The sequence below is a fragment of the Mizuhopecten yessoensis genome, unplaced genomic scaffold, assembly GCF_002113885.1.
Source record: "Mizuhopecten yessoensis strain PY_sf001 unplaced genomic scaffold, ASM211388v2 scaffold10917, whole genome shotgun sequence".
Lineage (NCBI taxonomy): Eukaryota > Metazoa > Mollusca > Bivalvia > Pectinida > Pectinidae > Mizuhopecten > Mizuhopecten yessoensis.
The window spans coordinates 830,760-850,770 of NW_018408786.1; the positions used below are offsets into that span (position 1 = coordinate 830,760).

The 20,011-nt window shown below is 35.3% G+C and overlaps 1 protein-coding gene across 9 annotated transcripts in view; it reads left to right on the forward strand.

Annotated features, from left to right (window-relative positions):
- Positions 1-12,401, forward strand: part of LOC110463575 (TBC1 domain family member 5-like) — a 60,800-nt gene extending 48,399 nt beyond the window's left edge. For 5 of the 9 annotated variants that reach the window (XM_021518279.1, XM_021518284.1, XM_021518280.1 and 2 more), the window contains 11 exons: positions 862-931; positions 1,165-1,334; positions 2,131-2,273; positions 3,059-3,165; positions 3,583-3,664; positions 4,907-5,080; positions 5,886-5,936; positions 7,606-7,847; positions 8,865-8,967; positions 9,612-9,694; positions 10,645-12,401. In XM_021518279.1, coding sequence (XP_021373954.1) covers positions 862-931; positions 1,165-1,334; positions 2,131-2,273; positions 3,059-3,165; positions 3,583-3,664; positions 4,907-5,080; positions 5,886-5,936; positions 7,606-7,847; positions 8,865-8,967; positions 9,612-9,694; positions 10,645-11,076 — 1,657 coding nt within the window. In that variant the 3' untranslated portion in view covers positions 11,077-12,401. The remainder of the gene's footprint in view (positions 1-861; positions 932-1,164; positions 1,335-2,130; positions 2,274-3,058; positions 3,166-3,582; positions 3,665-4,906; positions 5,081-5,885; positions 5,937-7,605; positions 7,848-8,864; positions 8,968-9,611; positions 9,695-10,644) is intronic. The other 4 variants (XM_021518285.1, XM_021518288.1, XM_021518286.1 and 1 more) reach the window with 3 other exon arrangements.
- Positions 12,402-20,011: the final 7,610 nt, after the last annotated feature.

Below are 20,011 nucleotides of genomic sequence, written 5' to 3' on the forward strand. Positions count from 1 at the left end.
TGTAGACATGTGTCACAGAGACATACTAGTGTTATTGTGTAGACATGGGTCACAGAGACATACTAGTGTTATTGTGTAGACATGGGTCACAGAGACATACTAGCGTTATCGTGTAGACATGTGTCACAGAGACATACTAGCGTTATCGTGTAGACATGTGTCACAGAGCTTATCACAAGCACTGGTCACATTAAACTTTAAGTCTTGAGGCTAAATCAGTTTAGAGAATAACCAAATCTCCACAGTTTTAGAAATGTAAACGTATTTTAACAATCAAAATGTAGTTAGTTTGTAAATTTAAATTACCTACACTGTTTATAGGTTCTGAGCAGAAGAGAAATCTGTACAGAAAGTTTGTACTCTACTGTTTCGCCATCGCCTTTTATACATTTTCATTGATGTAAAGAAATTATTTTTCATGTAATCAAACAATCAGCTGTCTTAACACATTCACCCCTATGTGACTTTAGTAGACTCTACCATGCATTGATCTGGATGAGTCCATTTTGGTCTACAGTGGTGAAAGGGTTAATTTTAGTACTGTAGTGGCATATTACTGTACTTGTGTCTTTTTGCCCTCAGTATTGAGGACAAATTTATCTATAACATTAGAGATAAAATAATCGCATTTTGAAAGGCAAAATTAACACTATAGGCAAATATGTATTTTACCAGCGTAGGGCAAAAGTTTACAGGGTGAAAGTATCCCATGGTGCAGTAGTTTCATAATGAACAGTGAATGTCAGTATGTAGATAACAGTTGTGAAAAATGAAAACTTTATTTTCTCAAAACAAATTCCAATATTTGACGTTTTGTTTGATGTTACAAGACCCTTGTACCCTATTTTATTATGTTAACAGTGCCATGCTGTGTCAGATCATGGATACAGTAGAACCGTGGTACAACTCCAAGGACATCCTGGTCCCAAAGGTATCCATGGAAACAGCTTCCGTAGGGAAAAGTCTGTTTTACTAATGTTGTAAGACAATTTTGAACGATGGTTTTTTCTTTATAAAGAAATTCCTGTAGTATTGCCTATTTATTTCTTCAAAATATATAAATTTATAAGAGATTGGCCTATCATTGCCCTTGATTATTGATTGAGGAATTTCTTGTTTTGTTATTGTTATATTTTCTTTAAAGATTACTTGTTGACCTTGCAGACAAAGGAAAAGGTCACAGTGACCTTGTTTTCACGTGCACAGGATACGAACTCGTCCATCGCTATCGTGTCCAAACTGACCCGTGTCCATGACTATATCCTGAAGAAGTTTGACCCAGAACTTCACCTCCACCTAGAGAGGCTGGATATTGCTCCACAGATTTACGGAATGTAGGTCAAAGTTCACAGATCGTGTCACAGAAAATACAAATTTTAGGTCAAAGGTTACTGTAAAACTTTCTTTCCCAGATTTAGGTTTCCAGATTACTGTCACTGACATCAACTTTCATGGTTTTCTCATACAGTTGGACAAGAGTCTGTTTAGTCATTTGTTTGTTTGTTTGTTCGGGGGATTCTATCACAAGGATGCAAATAGACCAACATACCCTGTCTCAGGCACACATACACACATACACGCTTGCACAACACACATGGAGGCGCATCCTTAAATGAATTAAGCTGTTAATATCAAGTTAAACAATATTAAACCAAACCAAACCAACATATACTTCACTACCTAGTAGTTCGGTTATCCAGCCGACAATTGGTAAACCATTCACATATTAATTGCTCTTTTGTTTGTAGTTCTAGTGTAACCATGGAAACCACACAAGTACCTAGACAGTGCAAGTGTCATGTGACACAGTACAAGTGAAGAGTTATTCCACAAATGAATGAAATATATGGAGATATGATTGCTAGTAATTACACTGGAAGTGCTAGTATTACACTGGCAGCTGTGTAACCAATCATAATCATGACCAGTAGCTCCAGCCATAATACACAGGATTTCTGATTACACAGGTTCATTTTACATTTAATCAGAATCTTAAACAAGTCACTGTTTCAAATGTCAACCTGGCAAGCTTAAATGAAAATTTTTTAGATGAGTTTCATAAATGTGGTAAGTGTTGCCACCATTTGAATATGTTTTTCTAACGTTTATCATATACATTCACCGTTGTAGACGCTGGGTTCGCCTCCTGTTTGGTCGAGAGTTCCCCATGCAGGACCTCCTGGTTTTGTGGGACGCATTATTTGCGGATGGAATTGGTTTTGACCTGGTTGACTATGTCTTTGCTTCTATGTTGTTATACATCAGAGATTTGTGTAAGTAAGGTCCATGTCGAGTGATTTTATAATTTGATTAATAAGACTGATGAATGTCCAATCAACACAATTGCATCAAACAAGAGCACAAAGTGTAGAAGAATGACAAAAGCATGTCGAGTGACACCACAATCGATTTGATCCAAGCTAAAATTTAAACGGCAGTGTTTGCTATGTACATATCTATTTGCTTATGTGAATATTAAGACCCTCTGCACACGTCATCTGTGCCCACAATAGTGATTCATGTAAACTGCATTCATTTGTTTCATAATTGTTGTAAAAATAAATTTTACAGTTACATAAAGATCAATTGAATTCTTCGTGCTGCACAGAGGCAGTGTGTTAAAATAATTACTGGTATCATATTACTATGAAAGAAATGTTACAGATTATTTAATGATATATTCTTGTTTCTGGTGATCCTTCAATATACAACTGGCGGACTGTATAACTCTGTGTAAGATAGATGATTTAGAGGAACAATGCTAGTCTTCCATAAGATCCTCAATAGCTACCATTGAAACTCAGTATACTCGTAGCAGGGTTTAGCACAGATTTGAAACTTGCCCTCTATGTTCGTTTTTTAAATATCTTCCAAAACTGATTGCATGGAATCTGATGTTGTTTGCAGTGGAAACCCTTAGCTATAAAGTATCACTTCTAAAATTCTAACTCTAAGTTTATTTGTCCTTCAAATTGAAAATATAACAGAGAATAGTCAGAAAGATCAATCTCTTCAGTTGTTTTATTGATGGTGGTCATATACCTTGTTGTTTTTACAGTGTTGGCGAGTGATTACCCACAATGCCTCAACTGTCTGATGCGCTTCCCTCCTGTGGCTGACGTCCATTACCTTATAGAGAAAGCACGGTATCTTCGTGAGCCAAACGTAAACAATTCTTAATGCACATTGAGTATTATCAATGAAAACTGTGACTTGTTTAGCATGACATGATTATCATCAGATTGCAGATTACTTTCGGCCATATATAGCTTCTAGTCTAGCTACTGCTATTAAATTAGGAAAACGATGAGTCGCCTGTAGTCTGATCTTCGTCGTCGCCTGTAGTCTGATCATCGTCGCCTGTAGTCTGATCATTGTCGCCTGTAGTCTGATCATTGTCGCCTGTAGTCTGATCATCGTCGCCTGTAGTCTGATCATCGTCGCCTGTAGTCTGGTCAGCGTCGCCTGTAGTCTGATCATCGTCGCCTGTAGTCTGATAAGAAATAAAAATATGCATAAAGTAAAGTTTTAATTGTGTTGATTTAGGAGTTTTTATAATACTGTGATTTTATTTTTTTACAGAACTATCCACGTCCACCAAACTACACTGTCCAAACAGTGAATCAGCTTGTCACAAACAAACCGCAGAAACCTGTGTCCCGAGGTGAGTGTGCACCCCAGTTATCTCTAGACAGATTCATACTTTTTACACATCTTTAGTGTTCACGTTTCAACCATGTAGGAATCAAACTGGGGGGAGTTGTAGACTATCTGAGCACATAGATAATGTACCACGTAGAAGTATGTAGTAAGTTCCTTGTTTGTGGCTCGTTTGGAGCATTTTTCTCAACTGTCGTTTTCAACTTGATTGTCATTTCTAACCTCAAAGCTGCAGTTGTCTACACATTTTAAATATCACATAATAATGTTAAGTTTTAAATGCTGTTAATTAATGAACAACAAAAAAAGTTATTTTATATGCTTCACAACATATATACAATATATATTCAAGTTTAGCCAGTGCTTTCTGCTGCTGCTGCTGTGTGCCAATAATTAATTGGAGTCATAAGAAATTGTACTCTGCTTTGGCATATCATATCTAGCATTTATTGCACATCATTGATGTGACAATCAGATGTCCATGTTTATACAGAATTCTGACACTTGGGCCATGGTATTCAGGAAACCGTTCTCTTGCTCAAGGATAGATTCCGTACTCAAGCCAGCTTTCTTGTAACAGCGTTTAAATCATGTAATACGGTCAAAAAGTCAAGCATTAACATTGAAAACTGTGTTCAGCTTTATATCTCACCAAAATTATTCTGTATCATTGACAAATTGTGACTTAGTTATTAATCTTTAGAACAAGAAATTCGACTTAAGCACAAAATCTGAGTTTGAGTATGAGTATGGTTTCATGGATATGGGCCCAGTGTTCCAGAAATGCTCCTTGACTTGAGGGATTTTTTTTAGCTTTTCTATTGCTTAAAAAAATATTGCTGGAATTTAGGAAAAATATTCAGTTTAGAAAAGTTTCTTGACTTTCAGCCAGCAATGGAACAGCTCATTCAGAAATTTCCTTAATTCAAGAAACATTTGTATAGCTTGGACCTAGTACATATATTTCTAATGTTATGTAACATGCTTTGCCTATAATCTTCACTGATAGTAAATTGACTCCTTTAGTTATATGGGTATAACAGTTGGGAAACTATTTACACAAAAAATTACATTGATTGTTGTTTTCATACTTACACTTGCTGTGAATACATTTTAAAATCAGAATAAAAAAAAATTAAAACCAACCATCCTAACCCTGGAGCATGCAATGAAACAGTAACCATGCCAACCAAGCCTCTACTTAACCTTGACTGACCTCTGCCGTCCTTACCTGTGTTTATTTCAGCCAATGAACAGCCTGCTACTAACAAAGGACGAGCTGCTGGGACATTGAGTACGAGTTTCTCATCATTTACACGCAAAATGGGTTCGCGGCCAAAGACCCTGAGCATGTCTCAGAGCCAGAAAATGTATAAATCCTCCAGCGTACCCATGAACCTCGAAACAGACATCTCTCCAGGTGAACTATGGGATTAACGGCCTTTTGATTGGAGAGGGGTTTCATTTTTCATAGGATTTTCATTTCCACCCAATATTTTTTATATTTTTTTTCTGTTCAGGCAGAAATATTTGTTGGTTCATGTATTGAGCTTTTCTTTGTCAAACTTCATTATCTCCCTTTGTAGAAGTCTTTTGTAGAATGATTCTGTTTCTGTTTATATCAGTTGTCCCGTAAATGTATACAAATTGTTTGATGTTTTAAACAGATTAGGTTAACTACATGGAATCTTTCTTCAGACTCGGGAAGTAGGATAATAACTCAATGCTTCCAAAGATATCTCAAACAGGAAATGATTGGAGGTTTCTTACTTACAGATGGTTGGCAGTGTTTTCTGTCTAAATTTTACAGATACCTGTGTTTCAACATTAATTGGAAAATATAGCAATATTTTCATCAAAACCAGGGAGATCGTTTAACCAATTTTCTTCATTTTGAGAAAAGAAAGCATTTCTTTGCTAGTGGATGGAGCCTGTATTCGGCTACAAAACTAGGTAGAAAAATCACTGGACTGGTTGATTTATTTGAGCATTCAATTATTTTGTTTATCATTTACATCTTTTATCAAATTCTCATTCACTGTAATTTACATATTATCATGCACAATATTTTATTTTCATCCTTTGCCCTGAATGCTTATGGATAATATAACCACCCAGAGACAAGCACGTCTCCTTTTTAAAAACGTTTTTTACCTCAACAAATGTTTTATATTACCAAGAAAGATGTACTTTGTTGAGAATATTTTCATCAATTTTTACTACAGAGAAATGGAATACTGTGCCTGCCAGTATACAAACTATGTTATCAGAAACAGGTAAAAATGGTTAAAACCATGTGTTTTTTGACACACAGCATTTCACTTGATCTGACTTGCCTTTCTCACTGTGAGCATGTAACTTACCCCCCTTGGTAATCCTATAGGATCACAATTCCATCCTTAATTTCCTGTTTCCACCCATCACAAATTCTTTCACATTGAGAAGAAAAAAAAATTGAAGTAAATGATTATATTTAGTACCATTCTTTAAAATAACAACATGTATATTTGCTTGTGGTAACTACATTTATCAATTAAGTGCCAAATCTGTTCTATTTATACTAATACAACTGTCAAGATTAATTTATTTATGGTTTTAATTTTACTAATAACTAAATGGTTGTGGATGTTATATATTCTGTGGAATGTCAAGGTGCCCAGTAGGTAAGATAGTATGTACAGTGCCAGTATTTAGCTGTGGTGAAATGACATGAGATATGATAAAAAATACATTGCCGTCAGTATATTCAACACTAATAATATATAACGCAACTTGAAAATCCAGCTCGACACCTATGTAGCAATATAACCATTGCCAATATATTAGCTTCAGCAATTATACTGCTAGTATCTTATTGCCATTACAGTGGAAACTGCTTATCATGATATTCTATTTGCCAGAGAAAAATATTATAATAACCGATATATCATAATAGCCGATCAAGCTGTTTTCGACCGTTTTTATGTTGCCTGAACGAACCCGAAGTGAGATTCCCTATATTATATAATTAATAAGACACAGATTGATGTGGAAACATGGAAAAATATAAATACAAAAAGATAAATTAATAACTGAAATAATTTGTTACTTGTTATTTATCTCAGCGTGTTGGAAAAATTCGAGAAGAGTTTATTTTGCCATCATAATGATCAGTATGTAAATTCTACTTTCACTTTCAAATAACTTCAAGCATATTCCTAAGAACTATCTTTATATTACATCCTAGCTAACGATATCGTAATGTTACAGTCAATAGGATGAAAGAAGTGATATAAATAGTCATGATTTACTTATTTTGCAAGGGGAAGTAGTGTAACATTTTGTCCCGTAAGCGTAAAAAAATATTTTGCCGCGCTATGTCAATTACGATCACGTGACAATCACATGCCTCGCAAGTCCTGCGATGAAATCAACTTGCAAAGAAACAATAACAATTAAAAACACAAAATATTCCCTTTTTAACAATTATCAAATATTGTATTTTAACGTAAATGGCGTAAATTGTAAATATACTAGTCAAATTTTTTTTCAGGCAATGAATCAAAGTTTTAATATTATTCACTGTAACACATGAATCATGTACATGTATTTCAATGTTAATGATTTTTTACTATGACAGACTTACTTCATTTATTTTAGTGATGATTAGTTAACATTTATATGATACAAAAAAAGGAGTTGAAAATAAAGAAAGGAGAGGGAAAAATATTTTTGTAGGTAATAAATCAAAGTATTTGTTAGAATAAAGAGATAAGAAAAGATTAAGTTTAACTCAAGGCTTAAAAATATATCCAAAGTTTACAAAATTGCTGATGGAAAAACTGGAAATAGATCTAATTATAGGTGAATAAATATTCCTTGCTAAGATGACATCCTGTTCTATATGACAGAGAACGTGTACTGATATCAATGTTGACCTTGTACACTGTTTCTGTGCCCCCACAGCCAGCCCCCAGTACCCCCAGAAGAAGCGTGGATCCTCAGCGAGTCTGTCACAGGTAGAGGACTCTGTGTTCCGCTCCACCCCCTCGGCGGCCAGTCTCGCCCGGATGGACACACGCAATCGATCTATGGACAACAGTCCCATGGCCTACACACCCGACGATGGTGACTCGGCCAACGGCGGTGTGTCACAGTTCGCCACCTTGCCACGAGCTCGCAAGAAAGGCAAAAAGTCAGCCAAACAGGTTCGGGTCCAAAAAATTTCCTCAATCTCGGTTATTGAATGTATTATGACATTATATATACAAATTATTATCACAGTGTTGTAACAAGTTACCTTAAAATGTAAATAGACTGATATTTAGTGATTTCCCATTGATCCCAATGTTCAAGGGGTGTAGCAGAATATCAATTATGTATTCTTAAAGTATAGTACCTAGTGCAAGTGAAAATGTCTGAAGTTTTATGCCATTCTTGTAAAATATGCTGTTATTTATAAATAGTAATAGGAAGGTTTTCAGGTCACTTACTCACGCTATATGATTGTTGAATGGTGGGATGGATAAGTTACCACTGGTACAAGCTAAGGTAGATATTTTTTATGCCCACGCCATAAAAAAGGGAGGGGGGGGGGGGGGGGGGGGGCATATAGTGTTGCCCATGTCCGTCCCGTCCTGTCGTGTTCTGCCCCGTTGCGTCCCTTCCCGTCGTGTCCCGTCCTGATTCAATATTAACACTACAATTAATGGAACATCAAACACTGAAACTAATTTCACATGGTGACGGGAGCATTCATGTCTTGCATACATTTTCTAGTTTAATGGGTAAATCTTTTTTAAAGATAGAAAAATCCATTCGTATCAGGTATAGGTGCCCTCATCAAATGATACACCACTGTTACTCCCGTTATTATCATCGTTACACTGGGTCGCAGGTTCGAGGCATACATGGGGCAGTCGCCAGGTACTGGCCGTAGGTCGGTGGCTTTTCTCCGGGAAATCCGACTTTCCTCCACCATCAAAACCTGGCACGTCCTTAAAAGACCATAGCTGTCAATAGGACGTAAAACACAAACAAACCAAACCAAGTTATCATCATTAAGTGTTAACTGAGTACTGCTCTAGCTTGAGTTGTTCAATTTGTTGAGGAAATAACTTAAAATGTCCACTTTTGACTTGATCTATATATATTTGATATACCCCCAAAGCTTTTAATTGTTTCAATCAAATCTGAAGTATGTGTGATACATGTTTATGCTGCAGGAACAAGACGAGTATGAGAATCAGGTTGGGGAACTACATAGCCAGCTGTCGAAGAAGGAGGCTATGTGTAACTACTGTGCCAGTAAACTGGACGTCCATATATGTAAGTCACTAAGAAACCGGAAGCTGTCACTTTGCCTGGTCTTTAGGGCCAATTGTGTCATATGGTGTGGTGTCTGTTTTCTATTTGCCAACTTTTTCTTCAAATGACATTTTGCTAAGAGTCGTGCTATTTGTCTTTTGGCAACAAGTTTGTTCATTTCAATGACATGTTTATTTTTTTATTTCTTGGGCCAATTTAAAATCCACTAAGGTCTCGTGCTGAGATGTATCACAAATGTGAAGTTTGTTTGGAACACAAATAGTTATTGAAAACTTATTTTTTGAGCTTTCGGAAATGTCTTTTTGCTTTGTAAAGCAAAGAGTGCAAATGACCGGTGTCTCAATTCTAAACCGCTGAAAAGAATTCACTAAGCCTAAATGTGCCAAGTCATTAAAGTCAGCTGCCAGAAAAAATCTCGACATTTAACTAAATACAACTCTAATACTACAGGCAGACAGAGGGACAGATGATATGTTTACCCATTCCGCCCCTTACCCATTACCCGTCCACCCGACTGCCTGTAGCATTGGAGTGTTACTAAAATATTGTAACATCATTAAATAGCAGGTGAGCTGTGCAAGTTAATTTCTGTGTTTGCTTACCTGTATTTTACCTGTAATAATGTTGTATTTAACTGTTTACAGCCCGTCTCCAGCATGAACTACAGCAGCAGGACACACTGCAGGGTGAGGATGAGATCCTCCTTGCCATCGCAGGTATCAAACAGGTAAGTTTAGTAATCATCTTGGGTGTCAGACAGGTAAGTTTGGTAATCATTTCAGGTATCAAACAGGTAAGTTTAGTAATCATCTTGGGTGTCAGACAGGTTAGTTGGGCAATCATCCCAGGTGTCAATCAAACAGGTAAGTTGGGTAATCATCTCTTGTGTCAAAAAGGTAAGTTTGGTAATCATCTCTTGTGTCAAACAGGTCAGTTCAGTAATCATTGCAGGTGTCAAACAAACAAGTTGGGTAATCCTTTCAGGTGTCAGACAGGTATAGGTTTGGTAATCATTGCAGGTGTCAAATAGGTAAGTTAGGTAATCATCTTGAGTGTTAGACAGGTAATTATATAAGTTAGGTGATCATCTCAGGTATCAAACAGGTAAGTTAAGTAATCATCTTGAGTGTCAGACAGGTAAGGCGGGCAATCATCCCAGGTGTCAAACCGGAAATGAAACACACAGCTTTATATAAATTCTGCACAGTAAAAAGTCTGGTATATTGCCCCCTTTCAGTGAAATATGGATTTGGTGATAAATCAAGAGAAGCATAAAGGAATTATTTAGAAAAAAGGAAGTGTGAACTTAATATATTTCTGTAGTAAATGGAAAATGGAAAAAGTAGCATTACATTTTGTATATTGAAATTTGACTCTATGCCAATGAGAGGAGTTTTAAAGAGGTTTTACTATACCAATATGAAAAAGATTTTATGATGCTCCTTTCAGTTACGATATGTTACAATGAAGAGCAATCATACCCATGTTAGGTATGTCCAGGGCCTTCTTTATAGAATAGTTATAATGAAATATCAGACGTTCTAGGAATTTGAATATTGATAAAGACCGAATGCTCACATAATTTTGTATCTTTAATATACATGCTTACTGACATTTGTTATGTAGTTCTGTAATTTTGACTATTGACATAAACCCTATCTCTGCATGTTGTTTTAGGTGCGGGACGTGCTGAAGGGAACGTTAAAATTCTCACAGGCTCTGATTGAGGAGGACAACGTTGAGATTACAGAGAACCATTACATGGAGGAACCATCGTCAACCTCGCCAGAGTCAGACCCCGAGAAAAAGTCCTCCGACGCCAAACACCAGGGGGCGAGAAAGGGCAGTAAGGGCAAGATGTTTTACATGAGTAGTGAGGAAAATTCCGAAGCTGCTGACTCGCCAACAGATGGATCTGGGAACAGATTCATCAATAAGGACGTGGAATTAAGTGATTATAGAATTGGTCGAGGGAAATCAAACACTTTTACAGAAGGAAATCGAACAAACTGTGTCGAGACTAGAAGTGGAAGGTCAGCCAGTATGCCCTATCGCAGTCCAAACCCTCTGTACAAAGGAGAATCCTCAGAGGATGATTGTGTGTCATGATCGACGGGTTGTAGAAATTTGTAATTCGAAAATTTGAAGAGAAGATTTTTACAGTGAAGTATATATTTACATATGTGTAGAAGTTACGTTGAATATATAAATATTTCAAAGTAGATATCGTAAGATATGTGTACGATTTTATTTATTTCATGTATATATCAATGTGCAGTACATTCAAATAATTAATATATACAAGAGTAAGTGACATAACGTTTAAGTAAAATTTATACCATTTTGGGTACCAGACACCGGTACTGGACGTGGCCCACATTCCTGTTCACGATTCCAACCAAATCTACTGTTATAATAGTCATTACTGTTAACCATTGTCTGGAATACTGTACCGAATACTTCTATCCATGGTTCTACATAAAAAAACCTTATCAAGATTGTATCCAGCTCATAATTGTACTAAAGATATCTTTGGAAGAGAAAATCCATGCAGTTTAGGGTACCAGGACTGGAAACACTGATTGTTTTACCTCGGACACTAAATAGTCAACAATATAACAAGACTCCATTGTACATATACGTGGCGAAATATTGCGAGTTCGCTGGCAAAATTGTGAAATGTGCAAGCAGTGGAGTCTTGCATATTTCAATTCTATGTGTTCAGAAATCTTTTCATGTCTTCAGGAATCTTTGTTATTGATGTTTTTGATATGACTACTGTACTTGAAGTTAATATACCCCTCCCTGAAAAAAGTAAGGGGGGGGTATATAGTATTCATCTTGTTTGTCCAACTATTCAGCCGTGACAATTATTTCAAAGCCGTAGTTCCCTTGTATATTCATGCAGGTTAACCTTACGTACTGTGCTGTTACACCCACGGGTGAAGATGTGTGGTGTTCTATACCTAGGTTACATTGACCTATATTTATGATCTACTTGTCATCAAAGGGTATGTGTTTCCAGGCTGTGGTTTCCGTTTCACACAAGCTCACAAAACTGCTGTTACATCTAAGGTTGATTTTTGTCACACATCATACCTGTAAGTGACCTGTGTTTTTTGTTTTGATGAGCAATACGTTGTAATTATTTTCAGGTAATTTCTGTACTTTTTCTTCTCCATTGTTGGGACCTATACTTGTTTTTGGAGTTATGGCCCTTTTATATAGATTTGGATGCAGTGTTTGCTCAATATCTTTAGTAATTATTTACTTTTAAATGAAACTGATTAAAAAATTAATAACCATGAAAGTTCGGGCAAGTTTGATAACAACTGTTATCTGACTATTGTTTTGGGATGAGGTAGCAGAATACAGTAGAAATGGCCCGACTCTGATAAACAAGGCACATGTCGAGGAAATGTAAACACAGCGGATTTACCCTACACAACACATGTATACATGTATATATATTTGTAAACTGCATTACATTTACAATACATATAAAGCACTGAGAAGTGTATAAACCTCTTTTTTCTATGTATGTCACTTGTGTGAAAACCATGGTTACCACATCAAAAATTACCAAAAAATGCCAAAAAATGCTATTTTTAACCCAAAATTTGACCCCCGCAAGTAGTAATTTTTTTCCTAAGCTCTGTCTGAAATTAAAGATTACCTACCTGGTTGCAGAATTATCTGGGTCGCAGTAAAATTGTAGAACTTGATTTTTTGCAATTTTGCGTCGTGTGCTGTTGTCAAAATTTTACCTCCTGTAAAGCTAGCTTTTCATGTGTACGCACCCTTTCGTATTATGGCCAAAATTTTATTCTCGAACCAAAGAAATCTTCTTTCTTTTTTACAAATGTGAAGCTCACATAGCCCACTTCATCATGCTTATACCAATTTTAGTACAGTTTTATTTTTATATTTTTTTTACATATCATTATACAGGGGTTAGCCATTTAACAAAAATATCACCCATGGCCACAACCCTCTACTGTACACTGCTACCTGAAGGAACCCTTAAATCTACCGATAGGTTGTTTCTTCTTATTCTTAATTCATTTCAAACAAGGACAACATCTTGACATCACAATGTCCACAAGATATTGGTGGACAATCTAGCTCAAAATTTTACTGTGAAGACTAAGTTTCAGTATTTTGATTAAATGGAGTTTTTCTTTTCTCTTAGAAAAGTGTTGGATTGATACAATTGATATAAAGATATTAAATTTATCTCCGGAACATCAATGAATATGTTTATATACATGTAAATTTTGTAAAGATCCAGTTTTAGCTTGATTTCTATGTACAGTCATAAGTGTTCCGAGTTCATTGCTAGTTTGACCATTGTATATATTGAGTCTTGCTCAGTGCTATTAGTCTACTGTTGAAATGACTATTGTGACATTACACTAAGGTTGTCAGAATATTGTGTCTATATATATATAGGTATATCAGATATATATTTTTTGGTGTTAGAAATTTTTCCTTTTTAAATTATATGTATAATTAGTTTAGTAAAAAAATCTATATTACAGTATTCCCATAATATTAATGTACATATTTTAATATATATATAGATATAAACTGTTTCCTAGAATACCTCTCTGTACAAACTGTTTGTTCACAAATGATATTAAAAGTGCTGGACAAGTTATTCTTCCACTTAAACATCACTATGAAACAAACGTTTACTTTCACTTTCCATATATAAAATGATACATGTTAGATTATTTTGTATGATTGTGTCATTGTACATTTCTGTGTGTATGCCAACATGACTGTATGCTGTATTTAACTGCTCAATGAGACTTTCATATTTCTTATCATCTGATTTCAATCCATTATTTTTTGTCACAGAGTTATTTTTACGTCTTTAAACCTCTCTGCCATTCTTAATTGTACACATAAGTACATTACTATGTAATTTATACTTCAAATTGGTGATTATTTTATTCAGATAAGTGTTATTAATAAGATGTCATTTGCTTGTGGTAGATAATTATAGCATTGAAAATTGTTTATTCACTACTCTGTAAAACATTAAATGTTTAAAAAGCATTAGCCTGTTAATAAGATGGACATAGTACACTATTTAATACCTAATACTTGTTACTTAGCATCGCTCGTCAAGGTTGGTTAGTGGTGTCTATCTCCCCGTCCGCAATGTACAGTTCAAATACTCTTAATAATTAACCCGATTTACACTGTATAACCTATCTAGGCCAAGTCTTTTTATCATTCAACTTCCTAGGGGCCTGTTCATTTTGTTAATTATATATGTCTCCCCTTCAAATGAAGGGAGACATATATGTCACGGTATGTGACTGGCTGATATTTGAATTGAGTGCAAAATTTAACATAGCATTGCATTTACATATAAGCCACATACAGGTGGTTATACATCTGTGATGAAGAATTTGAAAATGTCCTATGCATCCTTTTAGAGATAATTTGATACTTTACAAGCACTCACAACATTAGGCAGACATTGAAAAGACCAATCATAAATCGCTTAGTCTTAACACATTTAGAAATGTTTACATAAGCTCCCTTCTTTATATAGCTGACCATCGGCCGATATTGCCTGCTCTTGCAAGACTGGAAGATTTGGCATACACCAGGAAACTTGCCACCATTATATTTATTTAAATTGAGCAATTTGGCAGGCCAGCAAATTAGCCTGTCGATGCCCAATGAGCATTAACTGAGCAGGGCCTTGGTTCCAGTGCGTTTATTTCTATGTTAATTGAATAAGTGAAATAAGAAAACCTTCATAATCCGAACCTTCAACGAATTAAGTCCAACTCTATATATTTTCTAGTCAGTTTTACCTGTCTAGTTAAAAAAACTTGTATAAACCAGACCCAATTCAACTGGGTCAAATGGTGTATATTTCTAAATTGAACCTGTGTTATCAGAAAACTTGTATAAACCAGACCTAATTCAACTGGGTCAAATGGTGTATATTTCTAAATTAAACCTGTGTTATAAGAAAACCTGTATAAACCAGACCTTTGTTAATTGAACCGGTGTTATCAGAAAACCTGTATGAACCAGACATTTCAGTAGGTCCTGCTGTATATACCGGTACATGTATTATTTTTGTTAATTGTACATGTGTTATCAGGAAACTAGTACAAACTAACGGTAGATCTCCCTAGTATACATTCCTCTGTAAATCAAACGTGTATGAACTCAAACTGGTGGTGTACAGTTAACACAGGTTCTGAAGTATATATCTTTATTTCTTTGTTGAATGGGTCTTCATCTACAATATTTGTCTAGTTAGCTGCTCTGAAACATCCATTTGTCATACAAACCAGTCCAGTTTACAAAGTTTCTTAGGTTTGTGTCCTAAAACTTTGTAAAAGTGTATAAGTAGTTTAGATTGGCTTTTTTGGCTGATATTACAATCCACACTCCTGTAATACAAAAGTTGGTTATTTACTAAAACCGTATAAAAGTGTATCTTTGAGATGACATATATATACATGTATACGGTTCTACTTTTGTAATGATTTGCAGCTCTAGGTATTTATAAATATGTACTAGGATTTTATGTGTAGAAGTGCTTCTGTTTTGACCTTTTCATTACCTCCTAGAGGAAGGAGACATCTAAATGTGTGTTGGATCGTTTTGTTTACTTTTTACATGTGCTGCGATATTTATTGATTGCCAGCTTCCCTCCAAAAGTATTACATCAACGGTGATTATAAAATAACATTTTATCACAGGTAGTTAGAAGACTTTTTACTTCTATCCCTTAACCCATTCACCCCTGAAATTTCATAATGAACTATTCCAACCTTTGAATAGGAAGGGTTCAAATGTGTCGTCAGGGGCGAATCAGTTAAAATGGTAACTCTTCCTAAATATTTTGTAATGTATTCCACTCAGCCTGAACATATTTCATTATTAAAACTTTCAGTAATCTTTAAAGACATTAATTGCAGTAATTTTAAATAAACCCTTTCACCACTGTTGACCACAATAGATTCGTCCACATAAATGTATGGTAGAGTCTACTAAAGGTACCTAGGGGTGAAAGGGTTAAGGTAGTCCAGTGTAATGCAGTAACTGTAATTTCTTTCGCTAGAACTATCATGACAGATTCGCTGGGTAATAATTTGAACTAAATCAATATCAAATCACTGAATTGTGCCAGTAAATTTGTGTACTATTTGTTATGTAAGATGGTAAAACAGATGGGATCCAATGGACACAAATGTTTGTCGTGAGAATTTCTGGTCAACGACGCTGCTTTATAAACTAAGCTTGTGTACAGTGCAATAAAAGAAAATTCTACTTTGTTTTATCTATGCTGAAGAATACCATTAAATCTATACCATAAAATAAGATTTGGAATCATACAACTTTTGAGTCCGTCTTATTTATTCTCATCTCTGATATCCGTAATATCAACAACAACATACATATATACTCCTTATCAACTCAATCTTAAATCTTTTATTCATATAAATATTTAGTTAGATAGCATATGGATACATATTTCCCAATTGGATAATTTCCCTAAGCTCCCTAACAGAGGTGAAGCAAATTCCAAGCAGCACATGCCAATCGGATGGGTAAGGGATATTAACTCATTCACCCCTACTTATTAAAACTGGACTTGCCCAGGCTTTGATTTGGTAAGGTTCAAATGTGACTTTAGGGGTGAATAGATTAAAATCTGTTCAACTGGAACCCAATAGGAAAGCAAAAATAACCATTGGAGTTAACTTGCGAACAAAGATGTTGAAGGTACTCTGGACCAATGGCTATTTCAGGTGAAATTTATTACGTAGATATCGCCAAAAAAATACAAAGCTTAAATTGAAATGTATTTCTGCATTCTTTTAATATCTTTATTTCCACCTTGATTAACTGTCATCATCTATCTTTTATATAGCATGTAAATCACGCTGGAATTGTTTCCTAGGCAGGTAGATTAAACAACTGATTGAAACTCCTTTTATTGTCTGGCGGCCTGTTTGATGGTGTGTTGGTTAGTTTATCAAAGGCAGAAAATGCTTCAACATCGATCACAGAACAAAGTGACTTTCCACATGCTATGAATCATGAACAACTAACTACCTCCCCAGTAAACACATCATGGTAGGTGAAACAATATACAAGGTAGGCTCTCCCAAATATGTGAAAAGGATCATCACGTAAATTACAAACCTGCTTCACAATTCTGTAATATATGTATATATTTACTTGAATAGATAATTATGGAAACTTGTTATTTTGGACAACTGAACAAGCTATTTCTCACATCAGTGGACATTATTCTACCATTTTGTTCATGTGAGATTTTCTGTCTCCTCGTGTGATTGGATGAACATGTGCCGTGACGTCACAATTAATGAGATCAAAATACCTGTTTGAAAATAGAATTTTAGTAACCTGTAGATGTAAGAAAGTTTTCCAGGTTTCTTCCTTAACAAAGAGGTTTGAAGTTACGGTTTCTCCATCTCGCACAGCAGATGGTGGTTAATTCTTGCGTATCTATGTTAAGACTGCAGCATCAGAAAAAGTTTGGACACGGTAAAAGTACATGTATTATATGGCATTGTGTGAGGGCTATATGTATCATGTAGTTTGATGACTACCTTTATCTCACCGTACAACATTATACTGGTATGTTTACTTAAAATCATTAAATATTTTGATGTACACATCTCGCAGTAAACAACTCATTTGGTTAATAGTTCACTGTTTCAAAGGAAAACTTTTTGAAGTTGCATATGTTTAATAATGAATGTTAAGCAAAACAAGGACACGGAAAATTTCCATTCATAATTATATATTTTAATTGTAATATCCATCTCTACAACATTAATAAATCACTATATATGTGTTGCATGTTATTAAAGGCAAAGACAGAATCAACAAATTGTTGATGGGCAATCGGTTTAAAATCATAATCGTTAAGAGCTCTGTAATTGGAAGTAGTAAACCGATCAATGATCGATTGCATAATTGGTTTACAATTTTTCAGGAACTGAAAACCAAAATAAAGTGAGAGCATCACTGCTACAATAGACAGTTGTTCACTGCATTATAAGGATTCGTTCTTTCATAATTATCAATCAAGCAACTTCATATTTATCAATCATATAGTATAAATTACAAGAGTATATGACTTTCAAAGCATACTTGACAGAGAAGACATTTAAATACTTTGATTTCAATGATGAACCGATTATATCGATTACGGAATTTATAATCTGAATCGGAAAGGGTAAACCGATCAATTTTCAATACAAATCCATTTTCCTGCAAACTGTCCTTTCTATTGGCAAGTGGAAACAATTTGTTTGTCCAGATAAGAGGGTTTGATGGTAAAGGTGGGATTAAAGACAGAGACCGGTTATTTACAAATCATGTCCGGTAAAACAAGATGTAGGTGAAAACAGGTTTTTCTGTATATCACATATCTGTTGCATCATATATTTATAATGATATGTATGAAATAAACAATTAATATAAATATGCATCATCAAATAACTCAAGTGTAAAAATTTGCATGAAATATGCATTGAGATCAAGTAAAATCAATAATCTTGAGTAATTTATAGGATTTTATGAATTTCCCAATATTGACACCAAGTACAAACAATGCATAAATGAAGTCCTTTTAGTGTCTTTGTAGATAACACATTGTGCCTCTGCTTAGTGTCTGCCATTAAATCTTATTTGTTCGTACATGTCATTGTCAGTATTGACATCATAAAGATGTATCTTGCATGTGACATCAAACAAATGATTCCATTAGAGTTACTTCCCTTCCTCGTAACAACAGTGTCACCATACTTCAAAATACATGGAAACTAAGCTTCATTGTCATAGATTTGTAATGAGGAGTCTTACTGACTAGACAGTACATTTATCTGGTTTTGCCTGCTTGTATCGTTAGGATCCGATTATCCATACTAAATACAACTCATTCAGTACAGATTTACATCAAAACACACTGTAACCGATAGATCCTAGGCTGTTTGATACCAATAAGGGCTCTTTAATACACGAACGAGAAATTCCCTGTGGCCAGAACAGCACATTACCATTCAGCCTGAACAGGCGCAGATATCACCACTACGGCAATATGAATGGATTTTACATAGGCACATCATAAAAGGCATGCCGCCAACAAAAGCAGGTGGTGGAAAACCATTAACAGGCAAAGGTATGCGTGGTGAGATGGTACAGTGAATAGCGCACTCCCCTTTCATCAAGATGGCCAGGGTTCGATTCCCCGATCAGATGTGAAAAGGTATCGGGTTATGTGGGTTTTCTCTGGGTACTCCCTTTTCCTGCTACATCAAAAACCCCTCAAGCTTTGTATCTTGGCCAACAAGAGTAATTAAGTTGATAAAACATAATTATGTAAAACACTTACAAAAGTATCTTCCAAAGTGATCAACATAATTAAATATTTTTTCTGTTTTAATTAGGATGTCCGTACTGCAGTATCGTTATACATCCAGCATCAGTTACCTAGGTTACTAAGTTTAAACTGATACCTTCATTAGTATGTGCGTCACATCAAAGATACCTACAGTAAGGTCTGTCTGTACTACTGTGTTACCATTACAATCTACATATCATATAAATCATTGTACCATCACTGTCCAAAATTTATCTTTTTATCACTCCATTAATCATTGTATCAATAATTTATTATTTGTTTAATACTTTAATACTTTCAATTTTTTCGATCATCATACAATGTGTAACAGGCAGGAAGGGAATTCAACCGGTCAGAACAAAAATCACACACCCGAAGAGTAGAAAAATATTCTACCATTCAATACTGAACCATACAGGCGACTGACCTTGTTCAGATCTGCTACATATTGCATGTCTGACTTGTACTCGTGACATAAACCCACAATAATATCAAAGTCCCTAACACAGTTGTACAGACAACAGGAAACACCTCCCTTCAACATTCTGCTCAACCAAATATGTCCATCCTCGGAGGTCACTGTCCGGTCGAGCTTGTGTCACTGAAGGAAGGCGTTTACGAGGA